General features: G+C 44.1%; 1 protein-coding gene across 1 annotated transcript in view; it reads left to right on the top strand.

The window, feature by feature from the left end:
- The window catches only part of GRIN3B (glutamate ionotropic receptor NMDA type subunit 3B), a 32504-nt gene extending 12784 nt beyond the window's left edge, over window positions 1-19720 (top strand). Inside the window, exons 8-9 of the mRNA XM_063457368.1 lie at window positions 6774-6841; window positions 19060-19720. Of these exons, the coding sequence (XP_063313438.1) occupies window positions 6774-6841; window positions 19060-19363 (372 nt within the window). The 3' untranslated portion in view covers window positions 19364-19720. The remainder of the gene's footprint in view (window positions 1-6773; window positions 6842-19059) is intronic.
- The last annotated feature ends 1341 nt before the right edge of the window (window positions 19721-21061 follow it).

Genomic DNA, 21061 nt, shown 5'->3' with positions numbered 1-21061 from the left:
TTTGCTTTTGATGAAGAAGCTAAAGATGGTGTTGTTCTTGTTCCTGCTGTCCTAAGATTTCATGATGTTGGCTACTTAGAATTTGATCAAACGACAAAGCTATCGATGATACCACAGCCTCTTCGTGATGAATTGATAACTCTCGGATCTATACCCTTTCAGCATAGAGGCAGTCTATCGTCAGTAGCAGGTGAACGTTCGATTACTGCGTCATGGTTTAAACGCCGACTAGCAAATGGAGAGGAAGTAAATCGCTTGTGGCTATTATATTCACCAATTAATAAAGCTACTTACTGTTTCTGCTGTCTATTGTTTACATCATCAAGTTCAAACTCACGATCTTCATTTGAGTTAACCAATGGTTTCAACAAATGGAGAAAGCCAGAAAAACTACAGTCTCATGAAAACAGTCTCGGCCACCGCAGTTTGGTCCTTAAGGGGTTAAGTTTCTAGTTTCACAAAATTTGGCACTGCGTGGCCATGAGGAACATCTGCATAAGGACGAGGATAAAAATGTTGGAAACTTTCTCTCTGTGATCAAACTCGTTGCTCAGTATGATCCACTGTTAAAAAAACACCTACAACATGCCCGAGAAAATCCAGGTTCAGTATCTTATTTATCACCGGAAATCCAAAATGAATTTATCCACCTACTTGCATCGACTGTAAGGAATCAGCTGTTGAGTGAAATCAGAAAAAACAAGTACTACGGTATCTTACTTGACTCAACACCCGATCTAGGACACCGGGAACAGCTTTCTGAAGTCATCAGATTTGTGGATGTGGATTTTCAAACAAAAAAAATAACCATCAAAGAATAATTTTTAGGTTTTGTTCAGATACATTCCAAAGACGCTGCAAGCCTTGAAAGAGTTATCGTAGAGAAACTGGAATCTGATAACATACTTCTAGCCGACTGTCGGCCACAATGTTATGACAATGCTGCTGTAATGACTGGGCATATATCCGGCCTTCAACAGCAAATATGTGCCAGAAATCACAGAGCATTGTTCGTCAACTGTGACAACCACAGCTCAAACTTGGCAGGAGTACACTCAGCTAAACAGGATCCAGTTGTTATCACATTTTTTGGAACAGTTGAAAGTATATATTTGTTTTTCTCTCGTTCAAGAACTCGTTGGGAAGAATTAAAAAGAGTTGTGCCAATCACAGTAAAGAGGGAGTCTGAAACACGCTGGAGTGCACAATCAGAAGCTGTCAAAGCTATTTATGAAGGACTAGATGAACTAGTAGGGCTGTTGGAAAAATTATCAGAAGATGCAACTATGACGCCTGACACCAGAAGTGATGCAGAAACTTTGCTGGCAGGTATATTAAACTTTAACTTCCTAGTTTTGTTACATTTCTGGAACATCATACTTGGGAAAATTGATCGTGTCCAGAAACGGTTGCAGGATCCTACTATGAATTTCAAGGAAGCAGCATCTGATCTTGAATCGCTGGAGCAAGAACTTGTCAACATTCGTGATAATTTGAGCCAGGTTGCGGTAGACAATGGAAAAACAAGATGCACAACTTGGGGAATCGAGGTTGACAGTAGGATTAGAAGACATCGGAGGATGCCTGGAGAATTAGCAAGAGATGCAGGACTTTCTGCAGAAGAAGAAATTGCACGTGTTATGAACAGCGTAATTGATAGACTCCAACAGGAGATATCAATACGGCTCAAGGAAGCAGGGTGAATGGTTAGAGTTAGGACCCACCTAGGGGGGTCTGCCTTGATGTTGGCAGGTGGGCTCATCCTCTCATGGCCATTGGAGGTAACTAAAAATACATAGGGATAAAGGAGAGAGCGCAGGTAACTTGTTTCTCTTTGGTTTTTACTAGATATTGGGGCTGATGTGTACTGTAGTCATTTGCAGCCGCCCAGTAGTGATGGGAGTGAGCGCAGGACTTTTCTTTCTGCATTAATACGGTTTTTATGTCTAAAAAAAGCTAAACACCAAATTTGGATTTTTACTAGACGTCAAAACTCTTCTCGCTGCGACAAATGTCGATACACTTCGTCAAAATTGCTTAGATTTTGGAAATTTCTATGACTGACGTCAATGGTCACGAATTGTGCACAGAAATCGGAGACTGCAAAATGCTGCTCAGTACCCGGACTGAAGTTCTACCGGAAACTCCTTTGGATCTTCTTGGTTTTATTGTTTCATATGGAGATGACGTATTTCCGAATCTGCGCATTTCACTGCAAATACTTCTAACAATTGCTGTTTCAATTGCAAGCTGTGAGCGGTCCTTCAGCAAACTGAAGCTTATTTTGTCTTATTTACGTGCGTCAATGGGACAAGATCGTCTGAGTGATCTTGCACTCCTTAGCATCGAAAGAGAAACACTTGAGAATATTAATTTTGACAACGTGATTGACGAGTTTGCGACAGTCAAATCAAGGAGGATCAATTTGTTGTAGACTATGTCTATTCCAGTCATGTATAATTAGTAGAGTATATATTTTTTTTTTTTCAAATAAATTGTTTACAATCGTATAGAGAATTATTAGTCTGTATTCTATTTCATTAAAATACCAGATGCTTCGAAAATGAACCATATAAACCGTAAAATTTCTAAATTTTATTAGGGGCTCAGACTGAGCCCCCAGACTCTGTCGGTCCGAGAAGGGGCGCAGACTTTGTGTCATGTCCCCGGGCGCAGATGACCTTAGCTAAGCCTCTGAAGCAAACTATTTAATTTGTTTCATGATACAGAATTCTATCTGTGGTGCCAAAAAGAAACATGATTGATGGAAAAAAATATGTTTTCTTAAGTTGCCAGGTGTAGTATAATCCTTAAAGGACCACTCTAGTGCCAGGAAAACATACTCGTTTTCCTGGCACTAGAGTGCCCTGAGGGTGCCCCCACCCTCAGGGTCCCCCTCCCGCCCGGCTCTGGAAAGGGGAAAAGGGGTAAAACGTACCTTTTTCCAGCGCTGGGCGGGGAGCTCTCCTCCTCCTCTCCGCCCCGTCGGCTGAATGCGCACGCGCGGCAAGAGCTGCGCGCGCATTCAGCCGGTTGCATAGGAAAGCATTTACAATGCTTTCCTATGGACGCTTGCGTGCTCTCACTGTGATTTTCACAGTGAGAATCACGCAAGCGCCTCTAGCGGCTGTCAATGAGACAGCCACAAGAGGATTAGGGGGAAGGCTTAACCAATTTATAAACATAGCAGTTTCTCTGAAAAAAATTGGTTAGCCCTAGCTGGACCTGGCACCCAGACCACTTCATTAAGCTGAAGTGGTCTGGGTGCCTAGAGTGGTCCTTTAAGATTACAAGATTTCAGGTTTCACTGAGCCGTGATTTAGAGATTAATGATCATTTGTTGCATCAGAATGATTTTTTTTTTAAATATTTGATATGTTTGCAGTTGTCTATGCCATGAATCTGACATGAATGGTTTTGTGACCCTAGTTTTTTTAAAAGGTCCCTAAAGGCAGCTAGGGAGCTGACCTGGTGGAAGCTCTATCACAAATAGAAATCCAGAAGTTGTTCCAATGCTGTTCCAATAGAGTCCTTTTTCAAGAAGAGTCAATTGGTGATAGATTTGGAAGTCCAGTAACTTCACATTGCCTTTGAGTTTAGGTAGAATCAGCATGTGAAAACTCTGGGGGAGGAACTAAACTAGATAGGGACACTATAGCGTTAGGAATAAAGGTTTGGCATTCCAACAAAGGATACCAAACCATGGAGCTATCTACTAAACAACGAAAAGTCCAAAATTAAGAAAATGGTTTTTATTAGAGTTGCTTAGCAGATGTCTACATTGGTATCCTTACGGTGGATTTCCATATTTAAGGATACCAAATTAGGGAGCTATCTACTAAACATCTCCATATCTCCCACCCCCACCCCTAATTATGTAAATCCTGCATAAGGGCACAAATTATATTTAAGGCGTTATCCACTAAACAGCTGGAAGATTAAAATTATGACATTTTTTTTCATAATTTTGGTATTTTAGCTGTTTAGTAGATAGCTCCTTAACTTGGTATCCTTAAATATGACAATCCTACGTCAGGGTACCAAATTAGGGAGCTATCTACTAAACAGCTGTAAGACAAACGTTAAGAAAATGGCATTTTAGTAGATAGCTCCCTAATTTGGTATCCTTATATAGAATAGCCATATTTAAAGGGACACTATAGGCACCCAGACCACTTCATCTCATTGCAGTAGTCTTGGTACAGGGTCCCTGTTTTCTAAAGTATTAGAGAACTTGCAATGCTTGCATTGCAGTATTAAGACTGCTTCTAGTGGCGCTTCCCGTACTTTCACAGATTTCTGACTCTGTGAAATGGCAGTGTAAGATGCTTGCATGAGGATGTCCAGCATTGTGTCAATGTTTTCCTATTGGGAAGGCCTAATGCCCACACGCATGCCATTAGGTTCCCCCATAGGCTGACGTCGGCAGAGCCCGACCCAGCACCAAGGCACAATGTCGCTGAATCTGGTAAGTGCAAAATCATTTTTAACCCTTTATAGCATGGAGGGAGATGAAAGGGAGGCAGAGGGCTTTGTTTACCTAACACTATAGTGTTCCTTTAAGGATGCCAAAATAGGGAGCAATCTACTAAAACTCCCTCCCTAGTGATCTGAAGATGTGAGAATGGAGGGGATGGGGGGAATGGAGGGGCGGGACGAGAACTATATTGTGCTTTGGAGTTGAACGACTGCCGATGACACTGGAAATGTTGTTAAGGTAGAGGGAAGAATGGATTCTAGTGTAAACAAAAGCTGGAAGCTAATGTCATACAGTCACTAAAGATACTGAATCTGAGACATAGGCGTACACCCTAAAGCACAAGCACACGCCGCGTATATATATGCATGTATGAATATATATATATATATATATACACACATATATACACACACACACACACTGATGTGTGTGTGTATGCTGTGTGAGGGTGCTGTTAGTGTGATGTGTGTGTGAGGGTGCTGGTAGTGTGCTATGTGGGTGAGGGTGTTTGTGTGTGTGTGTGTGTGTGCGCGCGCTTATGAGTGTGCTGTTAATGTACTGTGTGTGAGGGTGCTGTTTGTGTGTGATCGCTTATGAGGGTGCTGTTAATGTACTGTGTGTGAGGGTGCTGTTTGTGTGCTGTGTGTGTGTTTGTTAGGGTCCTGTTTGTGTTTGTGAGGGTATTGTTAGTGTGCTGTGTGCGTGCTGTGTGTGAGGGTGCTGTTTGTGTGCTGTGTGTGATTGTGAGGATGCTGTATGTGTGTTGGTGCTGTGTATGTGTGTGGGTGCTGTATGTGTGGGTGCTGTGTATGTCTGTGTGTGCTGTATGTGTGTAGGTGCTGTATGTGTGTGGGTGCTGTATGTGTGTAGGTGCTGTGTATGTCTGTGGGTGCTGTATGTGTGTTGGTGCTGTGTATGTGTGTGGGTGCTGTGTATGTGTGTGGGTGCTGTATGTGTTTGTAGGTGCTGTGTATGTGTGTGCTGTGTATGTGTGTGCTGTATGTGTGTAGTTGTTGTGTATGTGTGTAGGTGCTGTGTGTGGGTGATTGTGGGGGGTGGAGGTGGGGGTACATTACTTAATATCCCCCCTCCCTTCTTACTTTATGTAGGGAGGGGGGGTCCTTGTTCCTGCTGCCTTCCCTGATGGTCCAGTGGTGAGCGAACGGCAACGCTCAGATCTCGCTAGAGGAACCCGGCGAAAATGCTGGCAAGAGCAGGTAGCGCCGGCTCTGCATGAGCCGACAGGGGAGATCCTGAGATCTCCCCTGCCGGTCTCACTCCATCGGCGTGCCGCGGGGATTACGGTGTGCCCAGGCACACCCGGCACACCCCATGCGCACGCCTATGATCTGAGAAGGATTTCCAACAACATATGCTTCTCAAAATCATAATGATATTGATATTCCCTTAAAGTCAAACATGAACTACATCAAGAAATTAAAGATTAAGGTTTTGAAATGGCCTTCACAGTCCTCAGACTCAAATATGATTGAAAATCACATGTACTGTATGTTTGAGATCAACCCAACGAATATGTCTGAACTACAAGTTTACTTATTGTTTAAAGAAGAGGGGGACACAAATCAAAGCAAGAATATAAAGCCTTTTAGGAATAAGTGTTTGGAGGCCTGCTAAAGACAATCTTACCAAGGGCTGACTGAGTGCCCAAACTTTTGCACATATTACATTCACTTAATTGTTTTCAATTTTTTTCATATAGTAAACGACAGAAGCCCAGAGAGGCCATAATTTTTTAATATTTTTCTGTCTTATTTTGTTGAGAAAACAAGTTGTTAACAACTTGTTGTTTTGCAAAACAACTTGTTTTTTCAACATAACAAGTCAGAAAAATGTTAAATATAAGCCTCTATGGGCTTCCGTAGCAAACAAATAGTAACTGTGCATTAAGATATGAAGTTTCTTTTCCACTGAAGAAGTACTCCTGACCACTAAAACAGAGCATCAAAGAATCATTTTCATGGTGTCAAAATGTTTGCATACATTGGTATTTTTCTTTACTGTACATAAACGATTTACATTCACTAACCATTACAGTGTTTATCCCTTGTCTGCCCCCTCTCTTCTCATCATTACACATAATCTCCTTTTGTACCTTAATTCTATTATGATCCTGATTCATTGTTGGAAAATTCTCTGCATTTTTTTCTGCTCAGATTTCACACTGCCTTAACCCAATGAGCACCAGGAATTTGAATTACATTAATGCACTATGCTAATGAGTTCTCCTCTCCATCCCCTTCTCTCATTAGATTATAAATCTTTTTGCTTACAGAAGATCCATCGTGCTTTAAACATGAACTGTGAGGAAGATAATGTGCAACTCCCTAAACCAGAAAAACGGTGAGGTTGGCTGCAGTCTTTATGTATATATATTAACTTATGCTCCAAAGTGCAATAAAATTTGACTACGATTAATAAAAATAATTCCAAAGCTAATCACAAATATAGTTAGATCATGGTCAATTTGAAGCCATTTCTGGGAATTAGACACAAGACTTTACAGCAACACCAGGGCAAATGCATGTCATGAAAACTTCACTTTAAAATCTAACATCTCATTAAAGCGGCACTACCATGCCAAACTTACCTTTCCCCAATCACTTCCTTTTCTCTCCCTCTCTCAGGATCTGTTCTTCGTCTCTTCCTATCTGATCTAGTTTTCTTTAAAACATAAGACAAAGTAGGGATTACTTTGTCTTATGTATATATCCTACGCTTGTATTTTTCCACCCGCCACTCACTTCCTCAGCGGCGGGTGGGGCCCTAATTGACAATCAAACACTATTTTTAAGGTGAGGGAGGTGTGTAGGGCTTTATTTTATTTTTGGGGTTGACTGGGGGCTTGGGGACCCTTGTGACCTGGGGGGGTATTTTTTTTAATTTAACCCCCACCCGTCACCCTTGGGTGGGGGCAGGAGGTGGCATTAAGTTCTACCCCCATCGTCATTTAGAGCCCCCACCCGCCGCTCATAGGTGGGGGCCCGAGGGGATGACAATAGGTCCCCACATTGTCATTCAGGCCCCCAACATATGAGCAGCGGGTGGGGGCCCTAAAAGACAATAGGAGGGGAACCTAGTCTTCCCCCGGCCCCCACCCATGAGTGGCGACTTATGGGTTGGGGCCGGGGGAAGACTAGGTTCCCCTCCTATTGTCTTTTAGGGCCCCCACCCGCCGCTCATATGTGGAGGTCAGGGGGGAGGACAATAGGTCCTCCTAGCCCATTGTCATTTATTGCCCCCACCAGCCGCTCATGAATGGCGGCCTTGGGGGAGGAGAATAGGTCCTCCCCCCATTGTCATTTAGGGCCCCCACCTGTCACTCATGGGTGGGGGCCCGGGCAAACAATAGGTCCCCCCTAATGTCATTTAGGGCCCCCACCCGCCGCTCATGGGTGGGCCGGAGGGGAGGACAATAGGTCCCACCCACATTGTCCTAAGCAGCGGGTGGGGGCCAAGGGGGCCTCTATGCCCCCTGTTTAGTTAAATAGCCCCCACTCATGGCCACCCACCATGGGGACATCTATTGGAAGGGGGGGGTTTGTAAACATGTTTAGTAGACATGCCCCTATTCGCGGCATAGTAGATTGAAATCTCCCTATGCTAATATTGACCTCCCAGGCTGCTTATATTTTAACATATTACAAGGAGGAAGTTGCGAGCCGGTAGCTCCCTCCTTGTACTAAACATAACAAATAAACAAACGAACACCGATATTCAGTGTTTGTTTGTTCTTCTGAAATTTCTATTCATTCATTCGTCTTTTTTGACGAATGAATAGACAAAATTTCCATCCGAATTTCGGACAATAGCAAATTCCCAAGTGTTTAACTGGGCATGCGGGGGAATTTTACAGTACTATCTAGTGTGGGCAGATGACGTGTCCCACAGGGCCTTCATCTGCCCACACAAAGAAGGCGGCACCTAGGAGGGCATAGGGGCATTTGGGGGGGGGACTATGGAGGCAATTAGATGTTGTGGAGTCGGGAAGAGAGTTAAAAAAAATGGATGCGGCCATGATAGTGCCGCTTTAAGCAACAAATGTAACATTGAACAGGATAATCAATTATATATGTAACTGCTAATGTAACAATGTCCCAGCTTCACTTGCCTCCCACTCAACTCTAATTAGTCCTGCTATGGCACACTTCCTTAAACAGGTCACAGCTCCCTTATGATGCAAAAATGCTTCATTGAGAGCACATGGGCAGCTTAAGGCCTCGGACACAGCTCGGACACCTAGCTCACTCACTTTGATAATCGGGTGGAGACTCCAGAGAGCTCGCAGTCTGCCCTTTTGGAGTGTGCAGACCCAGTGCATAGCTGCCTGGAGTGGATCAGAGCATTGCCACTGGTTACTAAGGTAATGCTCTAATTTATAACAGAGTGCTGACCAGAAAGAAAAATGCACATGGACTGCATCTCCCTGATGTGCTGTCCTGATACTGAGCCCAAGCAGACCACCAGGAATCAACATTCTCCTCTCCTTGACCCTAAGCAAAAAGGAGGGGGGATTACATTTTAGTTTAAAAAAAAAAAAAATGATTATGCCTAACCTAAAGCTTATACATCCTCCCCCAATACTACCCTTATCTCCCCACAATAGTGCTTCTATCCTCCCATGTTACAGCCCCTATAAACCTCCCCATACACACTACATCCGCTATTTGCCCACACAAACACAATACAGGCCCTATTTACCCATTATACACTCTACAGTCCCTATTCACCATCCCCATACACAACACCTATTGACCCATACACACTACAGGCCCAATTCATCGCCTCACAAACTACAGTCCCTAATCCCCCACATATACTAAAACCCATATCCATACACACACATTACATCACAATCATCTATCTCCACAGGCTACACCACAAATAGAAATACAACCCCACATCTGCCACCTCATGTTCACATACAGGGCCGGCGCATACATAAGGCAGCACAAGCGGCCACCTTAGGGCGCACCGGCCCGGGGGGCGCTAGATCGCAGTGACCGGCAGGAGGTGGGCGCACAGCGCTCCCTCCTGACAGGCACTCTGTGTAGCGTGGCCGAGCGGAGCAGTGCGTGCCGCGGTACAGGAACTTATGTTTCCTGTACCCGGCCGGACTGAAAGGAAGTGCTCACTGAAGCTCCTGTACCGTGGTCCGCTCGGCCACGCTACAATAAAGGTAGGAGACACACCAGGGCACTAAGAGCAGGGAGGGAAGGAAAACTATGGGGGGGGGGAGACAATTATGGGAGAGGGGGGAGGAAAACTATGGGAGGAGGGATAGAAAAACTATGGGGGGGAGAACGCTATGGGACAGGGGAGGGGAAAAAGAATGCTATGGGACAGGGGAGGGGGGAAAAGAATGCTATGGGACAGGGGAGGGGGGGAAATAATGCTATGGGACAGGGGAGAGGGGGGAAGACCACTGGGGGGGGAGATGAACATTGGGACAGAGACTAAGGTACAGGGGAGGGGAAGGATAATGAACACTGTGGTAGGTGGGGGGACCACTAAAAGAGAAGGGAGAAGAACACTAAGAGGAATGGGGGTAACGAAGAGACAGGTAAGGGGAGGGAAGACGAACACTAAGGGACTGGGGAGGAAGGGGAGAGTAACACTGAGGGACAGGGAAGGGAGGGGGGAGGAACACTAAGGGACTAGGGAGGGGAGCGGACCATTAAGGGACAGGAAGAGGAGAGGACCACTAATGGATATGGAGGGGAGGAGAGAGGAACACTAAGGGACATGGAGGGGATAGTGGCATGGCACATAGGGGGGCCTTAGTGGGGAGAAAGACACACAGAGGAACATGAGGGGGGAGAAAGACATACAGATGGGCCTGGGGATGAGAAAGTCCACAGAGGGACTGGGGAGGAAAGCGCCACACAGAAGAGCCTGTGAGTGGAAATACAAAGGGGTTGGGGTGAAAGAGACACAGAGGGTCTGGCGAAGAGGAATAAGAGACAAAGAGGGACTGTGGGGGAGATAGACGGTCTGGTGGTGAAAGAGAAACACACAAAGGAGCTGGTAAGAGTAAAAGACACAAAGGTTCAGGGAGAAAAGGAGACACGGAGGCTGGAGGTAGTAAGAAACACAAAGGGTATAAGCAGGGCCGCCATCAGGGCATGACAACCATAACGGTTGTCATGGGCCCGGCGGTCCTGGGGGGCCCCGAGCCCCACATTCATTATGTAAACATATATATATATATATATATATCGATTTTCACTATATATATGTGCACATATATATAGGGTCCCCTGCTACCTGTACAATGAAGAGGGGGCACACTCTGTCCTCCTTTTCAGCTGCTCTCTGTCTAACTTTCCTGCATCCTGCGGCCGCCAGAGCGTTGCCATGGGTTACTATGGCAACGCTCCGCACAGCACGCAGGCCTGTCTCGTGAGATTTAGTCAGAGAGGAGCTGTAAAGGAAGACAATGTGTGCTGCTGGGCCCCCTCTTCAATGTACCGCGGCTGGCTCCCTCCACCATGCCACTGGATCAACAGGAAATGTGATCTCCCCTCTCCCTGGCACGGTAAGAACCAAGGAGGGGGGAATAAAATTGAAATATACACAAATAAATAAATAAATAAAATACTCCCATCCCCCCCTATTTTACACACACACTGAATCCTTACAAGCACACTCTGCACTACACACACACTACATTCACTAAACACACTCTGTACTACACACACACTACATTCACTAAACACACTCTGCACTACACACACACACACACTACATTCACTAAACACACTCTGCACTACACATACACTACATTCACTAAACACACTCTGCACTCACTACAAACACTACATTTACTTAACACACTCTGCACTACACACACACTCACTACATTCACTAAACACACTTTGCTCTACACACACACACTACATTCACTATACACATTTTGCTCTACACACATACACACACACTACATTCACTATACACATTTTGCTCTACACACACACACACACACACACACACACTACGTTCACTATACATTCTCTGCACTCACTACAAACACTACATTCACTAAACACACTCTGCACTACACACACACACTACATTCACTAAACACACTTTGCACTACACACACACTACATTCACTACACACACACACACTACATTCACTATACACACGTTTCACTCACTACACACTGCATTTACTAAACACGCACTACATTCACTAAACACACTTTGCACTCACTATAAACACACTACATTCACTACAAACACACTACATTCACTAAACACACTACATCCACGACAAAAACACACCTACAATCACTACACACACACTCTGCATCTAAGGCATGCATACAAACATTACATACATTACACAAAACGTACAATCTGCATCCACTATACACACTGCATCCATGACACACATACTGCATCCACTATACACACTGCATCCATGACACACATACCGCATCCACTATACACACACACACACTTCATCCTTGGGGGCCCAGATCTTGAGCTGTGTCAGGGGCCCTAAAATTTCTGATGGCAGCCCTGGGTATAAGACACACAATGGGGATAAAACATTTAAAAAATGGGATAAGAAACAAAAGGCGGGTTAAGAGGCACACAGGTGAAGATGCTTTTGGGGGAGGGGGGAGGAGCTCCAAAATAATCTTCGCCTGTGTACCCAAAAATCCTTGCACCGGCCCTGTTCACACAATGACACTCCATAGAAATATACTCTCTCCTTCATACACTGATGTTTCACAGAAATACACACTCACATCCCCACTCTGATACTCCATAGAAATACACATAGTTACATAGCTGAAAAGAGACTTGTGTCCATCAAGTTCAGCCTTCCTCACATATGTTTTTGCTGTTATACACCTTAGTATTCACACTCCGACGCTCCACAGAGATCATGTACATCACACACAGCCAACACGCACATCACATATATAGGGCTTCTAATTGAAGCTTTGCCTAAGGCATGAGAAAGTTTAGAGTCTCCCCTGCAAGAAGAGCACAGGATAGAACAAGAAGTACAAGAAGTACAGCTGAGAGAAAACAGAAAAACCGCCTGTAGGAAAGTTCTCCTGTTTATCTCTCGTCGCTCATTCCCTAGCATAGAAAATATGCCCGTGCCATAGAGGTGAATACATACAAACATTGACATGTGGGAGAAAATGCGTAACTTTTTTAAATTTATTTTTTATATTTCAGATAGGTACCTTAACATTGTACAGTTATTAAAACTATTACAAAGTGAACGTAACTTAAAGGTCTCTCTACCATCATTAATACAATATTTCTTCTATTCATAACTCCCACGAAAGCAGAGAAGAAAAAAAAACCAATGGGATTAACCTTTATTACCTCCTATATTTCCCTATTTCCACCCCCCTACCTCCTACCCCCACTCTATCCCTATCCTAATTATCACTATCATAACCCTAATAAACTCGCTTATCTAATGTTCCTTATCTTTATTTGTAGACCGGGAGAGAGCCCTTTAGTCTCTTTGGTCAAACTACTGTCGTCATCTATTTTGTAAAATTGTATTATACGCCCGATTAACCCATATGTTCCTATCTTATTGCCAGCACATTACATATACTATTAATCTTTTTTTATCCATTACCCAGTTACATTCAATTTCTCTATTTGAGAGGCCCTTTAGGACGTTTTTAAGAAAAATTCTAGTTTATCTATCCATTTGTCCCAATATTCTATTTGCGTGTAACCAAGATGCCTCTTTCCAATTTTGCTTGCCAAATTACTTGTAATATCACTTCTCGTATAGATGGGGTTAGAACATTTTTCCACTTCCGTACTATCAGTAATTTAGCTGCTGTGATGATATGTAAAATTAACATCGAATCCTTTATCTTCATTTCAGACTTATTTAAATTTAATAGAATTATTCCCGGCACCATTGACAGTTTATTTCCTGTCATAAGGTCGATTAGTGTAATTATATCTTTGCAATAAATATATATAGGTTGGCAGTACCACCATATGTGTAATAGCCTACCTTTATCAGTATCGGATGTATTTGGGTATATTTTATTTCAAAGATTGATTCGGTGTTAAGTACCATCTATTTGAAAGTTTAACCCCTTAAGGACCAAACTTCTGGAATAAAAGGGAATCGTGACATGTCACACATGTCATGTGTCCTTAAGGGGTTAAAGGGACACTATAGTCACCAGAACAACTACAGCTTTTTGAATTTGTTCTGGTGAGTAGAATCATTACCTTCAGGCTTTTTACTGTAAACACTGTCTTTTCAGAGAAAATGCAGTGTTTACATTACAGCCTAGTGATAACTTCACTGGCCACTCCTCAGATGGCTGTTAGAGATCCTTCCTGGGTCATGGCTGCCTAAAATACATCCAAACATTCAGTATCTCCTCCCTCTGCATGCAGACACTGAACTTTCCTCATAAAGATTAATTGATTCAATTCAGGGCTGTGTTTGAATTGTGCTGGCTCTGCCCCTGATCTGCCTCTTTGTCAGTCTCAGCCAATCCTACGGGGAAGCATTGTGATTGGATCAGGCTACCACTTCTGATGATGTCAGCAGACAGCCTGTTTTTTTTTTTTTAGGCAAACAGCCTGCAGAGTTACAGCTTCAGGCTTGAATACAGTAAGATGTTCCTATAATTATGGAGGCATGAGGGGCCCAGGGGGGCTAGATGGTGGTTTTAACAGTATAGGGTCAGGAATACATGTTTGGTTTCCTGACCCTATAGTGATCCTTTAAACTGCAAATCTGTCAAATTTAAGCAATGGACTTGTTTATATAATTTATTGAAACAACTTTTCCAACTTTCCTTCTCTATTTGTGTATAAAGATCTTTTTCCCACTTTTCAATTGCTCCGGAAAGTTTATCATGTTTTAACTTATATATAACTTTAACACATTTAGACAGCATATTTTTACATTTTTTTGTTCGAGAAGTTGAAAAATCTCACCTGTTTGAATATGCTTAAAGGGACTCTCCAGGCAGAACTTTTTACTCACCTGGTTCCAGCGCCGGGAGCCTCATGAAGCTGCGCCCCCCATTTCGTCAAAATGATGAAATAGGCGGGCGCAAGCAGGGAGCAATCAGACTCTTCCATTTGGAAGCGCCATTGCTCCCTTGTGCGCATGCGCGGCTTCGCCACACATGCGCACATACTTCATAGGGCGGCATTCATGCCACCCTTTGAAGTCCTGAGCGCACTAACGCGCATGCGCGCGGTGTGCACGGCTGCGAGCTGAGCTGACTGACAGCTCAGCTCGCGGTCTTTGCCCACCTCTCTCCTCTGCTGACAGGCAGGAGAGAGAAGGCGCACACACAGTGCCTTCTCTCTCCTGCACACGTCAGACGTATTTTAATACGTCTGACGTGTACATGGCCTTTTTAGGGCCATACATGATAGGAAGACTCTCTGGTGGCCGTCTGAGTGACGGCCACTGGAGGTATTCCTATCAATCAATGTAAACACTGTATTTTCTCAGAAAATGCCTGCAGGGAGCTATAGATCTCACCTGAACAACTACATTAAGCTGTAGTTGTTCAGGTGACTATAGTGTCCCTTTAACTTAAACTGGATATGGCTCCTAACAAGCCTGAAACGAATCCGCAGACATCCGCAAACGGAAGCGACCAAGTGCCTGACCCATATTGAAACCGGCATAAGGGTGACAAACCGCACACATTGATGCCTTTTTTCCAACCCCAGCGATCGGGAAAGGTAAAGCGGAGGCTCAAGGCCTACACCTCGCCGACAGCCGCCGGGCTTGAGTATTTCCTCGACGGAGTATACAGCCGAGGTGAGCCCCCACCCCTTAACGACCCTCTGTCAACCTACAACAATACCCCAACGAACATGGGGAGAAGAACACAGAAGGTACTAACCGGCCACCAGGCGGAGCAGACCGACATAGGGGCTCTGCTGCAGAGGCAAGCACAATCAAAGATGGCCGCGGAGGCCCCACAAACTCCGACAACGGCCCGGACAGAGTCCCACACACCTGCTCAAGCAGAGAACGAATGTGAGTACACCCTGACACCAACACAGGCACCACTTGACAATACACTGGCCACTAAACAAGACCTCCATAACTGGGTCCAAGACATTAAGGAGACACTGGCCGCGGACGTGGGCCTGCTTAAAGGGGAAGTACAGAAAGTAACTGAGAGAGTAAGGGTGACTGAGGAGAGCATTATGTCCTTCCACACAGAAATGACAGCAGTAAAGGAAGAAATAAAACAATTGCAGTCCAACCAACAGGGTCTCTCCCTACAACTAGCAACACACGAAGACCGAGCTCGCCGCAACCATGTCAAAATCCGCGGAGTACCCTCTGATATAACACCTGAAGAACTACCTCACTATGTGAGACGGCTCCTGGCCACTATCTTGCCGCCACCGACAGCACGGAAGATGCTCCTCGACGGGCTGTACAGACTCCCACCCTCCGCCACAATGCCTAGCACAACCCCCAGGGATGTTATTCTGCGCTGTGCCACCACACAGGACAAAGCCACCATTATGGCGGCAATACGGGACAAAACCCCCTTGGCCTTTGAGAATACACAGCTGCTTTTCTTTCAAGATCTGACCAGAGCCACACTTCAATGGCGCCGGACACTATCCCACTTTACGAGCTTACTACGCTCCGCGAAGTTGCCATACCGTTGGGGGACGCCTCGATCCCTGCTAATTACCCAAAACGGGACCACACACAGGGTCTCTGCGACCACAGAAATACCTGCAGTGCTCGCTAAATTGGGATTACAAGACAAAAATGACGCAACAGAGACCGCTGCTCAGAGATGGGACCCAAACAACACGGTGCCATTCATCCCGAGAAACAAGGGACCGACAAATCAGGACACTTGAAAAACAAGGACTGAAACAATTCCCACACGTCATACACAGTCCCCAGAATCACGGCGGACTTAAAACTTTATTTTAAAACTTTCTTTTAGACTGCCTGCCGCCCTTCTTCGTAATTTTTCCTTTTGTTATGTTTCTTTTTCACATTACTATTGTTGATTCCTTGAATGCTGACACCCAGCTTGACACATGTCTAAATGCTACCTATACGTGACAGCACGCATAGACACACTAACTCACAGTAGACCGCACACGCTGAGAGCCTCACGCAACAGTTGGAGAGGCAGGAACTATAGGAGCTCCCTCTCCACCCCCCCCCCCCCGCCACCCCCTAGGTTAGGGGTACAGAGCCTCCCTCCGGGACACCCTAGACACACGGGCGTATAACCCGATGAAACCTGAACACAAGCTAGCCTACAGCCTGACTGAGACGCCCTGACAAAGGACTCTCCCCGCACGAAGCATGCTAAGCGATATTGCCACAGACGATCATTAAAGAGTTATAGGGTCACACAGCACCATAAAAAGCCACGTACCCGGAGGCATACACACCTGACCACGACAAACATAAACTTATCTAGTCTACCTGAATAGTGGACACCCTGACATGACACCACGTGAACGCCTGTACTAACAAAACTGTAACCATGAAGACTACAACCACTACCACTACCAGTCGCCACTACTGTAATCACACTTGCTACCACTCACTATCATACGCCACACTCGATTTGTCCTGGTGTCCTGGTTCTTAATATAATGATACTGTTATGTTTTATCCTGTCTTATTGTTTATATATTTCCGCCTTGTGAAATACCGTGTTGTTCTCCACGATTTAAAAAAAAAAAAAAATGTGCAGCATACCTGGACTATGTCTGCCCCAACATTGTCAATATACCTTGTGTTAAGAAACCAAAATGTAAACTGTACTAATCACTGCACACCCAAAATAAAGAATTAAAAAAAAAAAAAAAAACTTAAACTGGATATGTCTACAAATGTTCACATCTGCTAGCACCATGTATGTTGATGTTTCTGTGCTCTTTGTACTTAAAGTGAGGATAACTTGTCTTACCATGACAAGTACACACTAAAGTGACACTCTGGTAACCATAGCAACTTCATCTAAATTAAGTTGTTATGGTATCAGGAGGCTCCTGGACATACTCTTACCCTAGGGGATTAAATCGAGTTTGCCTCCAGTGTTGATCTGCAGGCAGTGGCGTACATACCGGGGTCGCGGCTGCGGCCGGGCTCGGCCGCCCTGCGACCCGGTATGTACGCCAGTGTGGCCAGCCACTTCTTATGGGGGGCCCCGGTGAACGGCCACCCAGCAGCACCACTGGACCCCAGGGAATCCCCTCAGCTCTCCCAAAGGTAAGGAGGCTGGGGGATTAATTAAAACAAAAAAGTGTTTGTGTTTAAGGGGTAGAGTGTGTGTGTGTGTGTGTGTGTGTGTGTTAGAGTGTATGTGTGTGTGTGTGTTTGTGTGTTAGTGTGTGTGTGTCTGCTAGTGAGTGTGTTAGTTTGTGTGTGTCTGTTATTGAGTGTGTGTCTGCTAGTGAGTGTCAGTGTGTGTGTTAGTTTGTGTGTCAGTGAGTGTGTCTGTTACTGAGTGTGTTTGTGTGTGTCTGTTAGTGAGTGTGTTTGATGTCTGTTAGTGAGTGTGTGTTTGTCAGTGAGTGAATGTTTTGTAAGTGAGTGTGTATGTGTGTCTGTCAGTGAGTATGTATGTACGTTGCTGTGTGTGTCTCTGTCAGTAAATGTGTGTGTCTGTTAGCTAGTGTGTATGCGTATGTTCGTGAGAGTGTGTGTGTTTAAAACCCCTTCAGCACTTACCTTTCTCCAGTGCTGGACTCCCTTGGCGCTGGGGATCCCTCCGCCCCGTCCGCCTCTCAGCTCCGAATGCACATGCGCAGCAAGTGCATTCAAATTGCCCATAGGTGCCCGCCACCATGTGTTGCGGCCCCGGCCCACGCAGAGTAAGCGCGAGGAGGGGGCCCACAGATCAGTTTTCGCACCGGGGCCCCATGGGTCGTGTGTACGCCACTGTCTGCAGGTCCCCCAGGCGGCATCCAGCTTCTGAATCTCAGTTAATCGAGATTTAGTTTAAGAATCGTCAGCTGACTACTCAGCGGGGCTCCTGCCCGGCGGCACTCCATGCCTCCTGTAACTGAGATTCAGAAGCCGGATGCCACCTGGGGGACCTGCAGATCGGTGCTAGAGACAAACTTGAGAGTTAAAATGATTAAGACTTAAGATTAAGTTGTCAGTTGCCATGGTGACCGGAGTTGCAAAATACCCTACCAAATAATGCTGATTTTGACAGTTCTAGGTAGATAATATTGATGATAATGATTCATAGGTAAATATGATTGCCTTTGGAATCATATATATTTTTTCTTTTGTTAACTTATTGATGATATTTGTTTCCCTTTTAAATCAACAAAAAATAGTACTTTGAAAAGCAGAATGTCATTGTATTTTTTCAGTTAAACATAATTAGTTAACCATCCATGTATTATTTGATAGCCTACTTCTGCTGGTAGGGTTATCGCTTAATAATGGCTTGGTGCTAGCCCTGGAAACCTGTGACTGCCTACCATTGTTTTACATTTATTGTCCTACTGTTGTCCTATTTTTACTCAATTTATTTCATTAGTAAGATTTCTTTCTGCACCTTTGACAGATGTAACCTGCAAAAAGATGAACCAGTTGAACCTCAGTCGATTTGGAACAATTTACGCAGGACCCCTGTACGCCAGGAGAAGAGAGTGCATTTTAACTTGGAGAATACAAACATCAAGGATGGTCCCTGTGAGAATGGTCAGGCTCGGGAGCACAAAGAGAAGGAACTTAAAGAGCTGGAAGTAAAGATCGATGGTATGAAAGATCAGTTGAGAGCTGCCCTAGTAAGGAAAAGTCAACTCATGGTAATCCTACAGTCTCCCTGCACAACCCCCACCAAGACAGAAAACCAGGGGAACAGATGATAAACTTATCGTGCTTATAAAGACTGGACTTCATGTCGTCTAAGCTTCCAATTTAACCGTTTAATTCATTTGGTGAATGTTTGCAGGCAATTCATCACTGATGGATTAATATTAATATGGACACAGAGCAGGCGTGCATTAAGTCAAAATGCCTTTGGACTCAAGTATTCTTCAACTGTTATAGATCATATATGAGACTGGAAAAGTCACCCAACTGATGATCCCAGGAGTAATTACCAGAACATCTACAATGAACTGTGTGCCAAGCCCACCGTAGGTGCATATATATAAGCTTTAAGCGTAATCATGCAATATAAGAAATTCAGCATATACATAAACACAAATTGGTTCTGGCAGGAAGCTTCTGTTGGCATATCTGCTACCACTCAATGGTGGCATACACAGGGTTGTATGCGTCTATGGCACCTTGAACCAACCTCTGTTCGCCTGCAAAGCTAGTGCTACAAATAGAAGTTCGGTATTCCACATGTAATAATTTCTAAGTGGGCTACCAGGTAAAACTGAGATTTCATAAACTTCCAGTGATGTCATGGTAATGCCATTTATTTTCTGCTATTCGATGGTGCTTTTATTTCATGGGTAGCGTGTGAAGATTTAGCATGGGATTAACACATCAGAAGCCCATCTGTACATGTTTGGATTTAATAAAAGAAGTTGATCCAAAAATGTGCAATTTCTTAGCTTGTAGTGTAGACCTTTGGGTGGGCAACAGCAAACTAATTGGTAGCTATTGCATAGTCATGGCACCAACATCAGTTTAAATCAAACCTGGGGCTGCACTGTCTTCGTTACTGGAATTCACCTCCTTTCCCCACTGCTGATGTCAATGAAAGTCCGCACACTTCCACGGCAGCTAAAAAAATGTATTCAAGGACCATTAATTGTTCCAGAGAAGAGATGTCTGGCAAAAGGGACATATCGTAAAAAAGATGCAGAATAGTGAATGCATTACAGGGATCCGTATTTATAAAGTAACAGGTTACTTGGAAACTTCACAAGGATATGTAACAAGGAGGTATTTTGTGGAATGAGAATGATTACCGGTAATTATACAGCATTTACAAAAAAGAGTGGTAAATAAGACTCATTACATTTTTAGCACTTCACTGCTGTGGGTTTAGCAACCCCTGCCACATATCATAAATCCCAGGGACTTCTAAAAAAAAAAAAAAAAAATAGTATATAAAGAAGTATTGAAGATACAGACATTTTATTATTTCCCATCATTTAAAAAAGAACTGACACTTATCTTGAATTGAAACTACTGAATAAAACAATGAAAATAATCCATAAACTTTGTTTAAAAAATTCACTAGATATTCTGTTTTCTTTTAAATTTAAATAAAATTTTTAGCAAATTACATCATAATCCACAAAAAAGAAAAAAAAATATTAGGGCATACATTGCATATCAATATGAGATTATGGGGGGGGGTGGGGGGGGGATTTACTAAAGTGTTCTGTTCTAAAAAAGTGGTGCAAAAATGTAAAAGGGGAAAAATCTCGAATAGAATGTGCCTGCTGGTTCTACTGGTTTCCATGACAATTGCCCCATTTTTAGTACTTTAGACAACTTTTTAGAGAAAAACATTTTGTTTAATCATGGTTTAATATGTACTCTTCTCTGTATGCTTTCAACAACGACTGACCAGCAGCTAAGATGGAGGCATCCATTTG

The sequence above is a fragment of the Pelobates fuscus genome, chromosome 5 (genome assembly GCF_036172605.1).
Source record: "Pelobates fuscus isolate aPelFus1 chromosome 5, aPelFus1.pri, whole genome shotgun sequence".
NCBI classification, from domain to species: domain Eukaryota; kingdom Metazoa; phylum Chordata; class Amphibia; order Anura; family Pelobatidae; genus Pelobates; species Pelobates fuscus.
The sequence above is the reverse complement of the archived record's forward strand: the minus strand, read 5'-3'. Positions and strand labels throughout refer to the sequence as shown.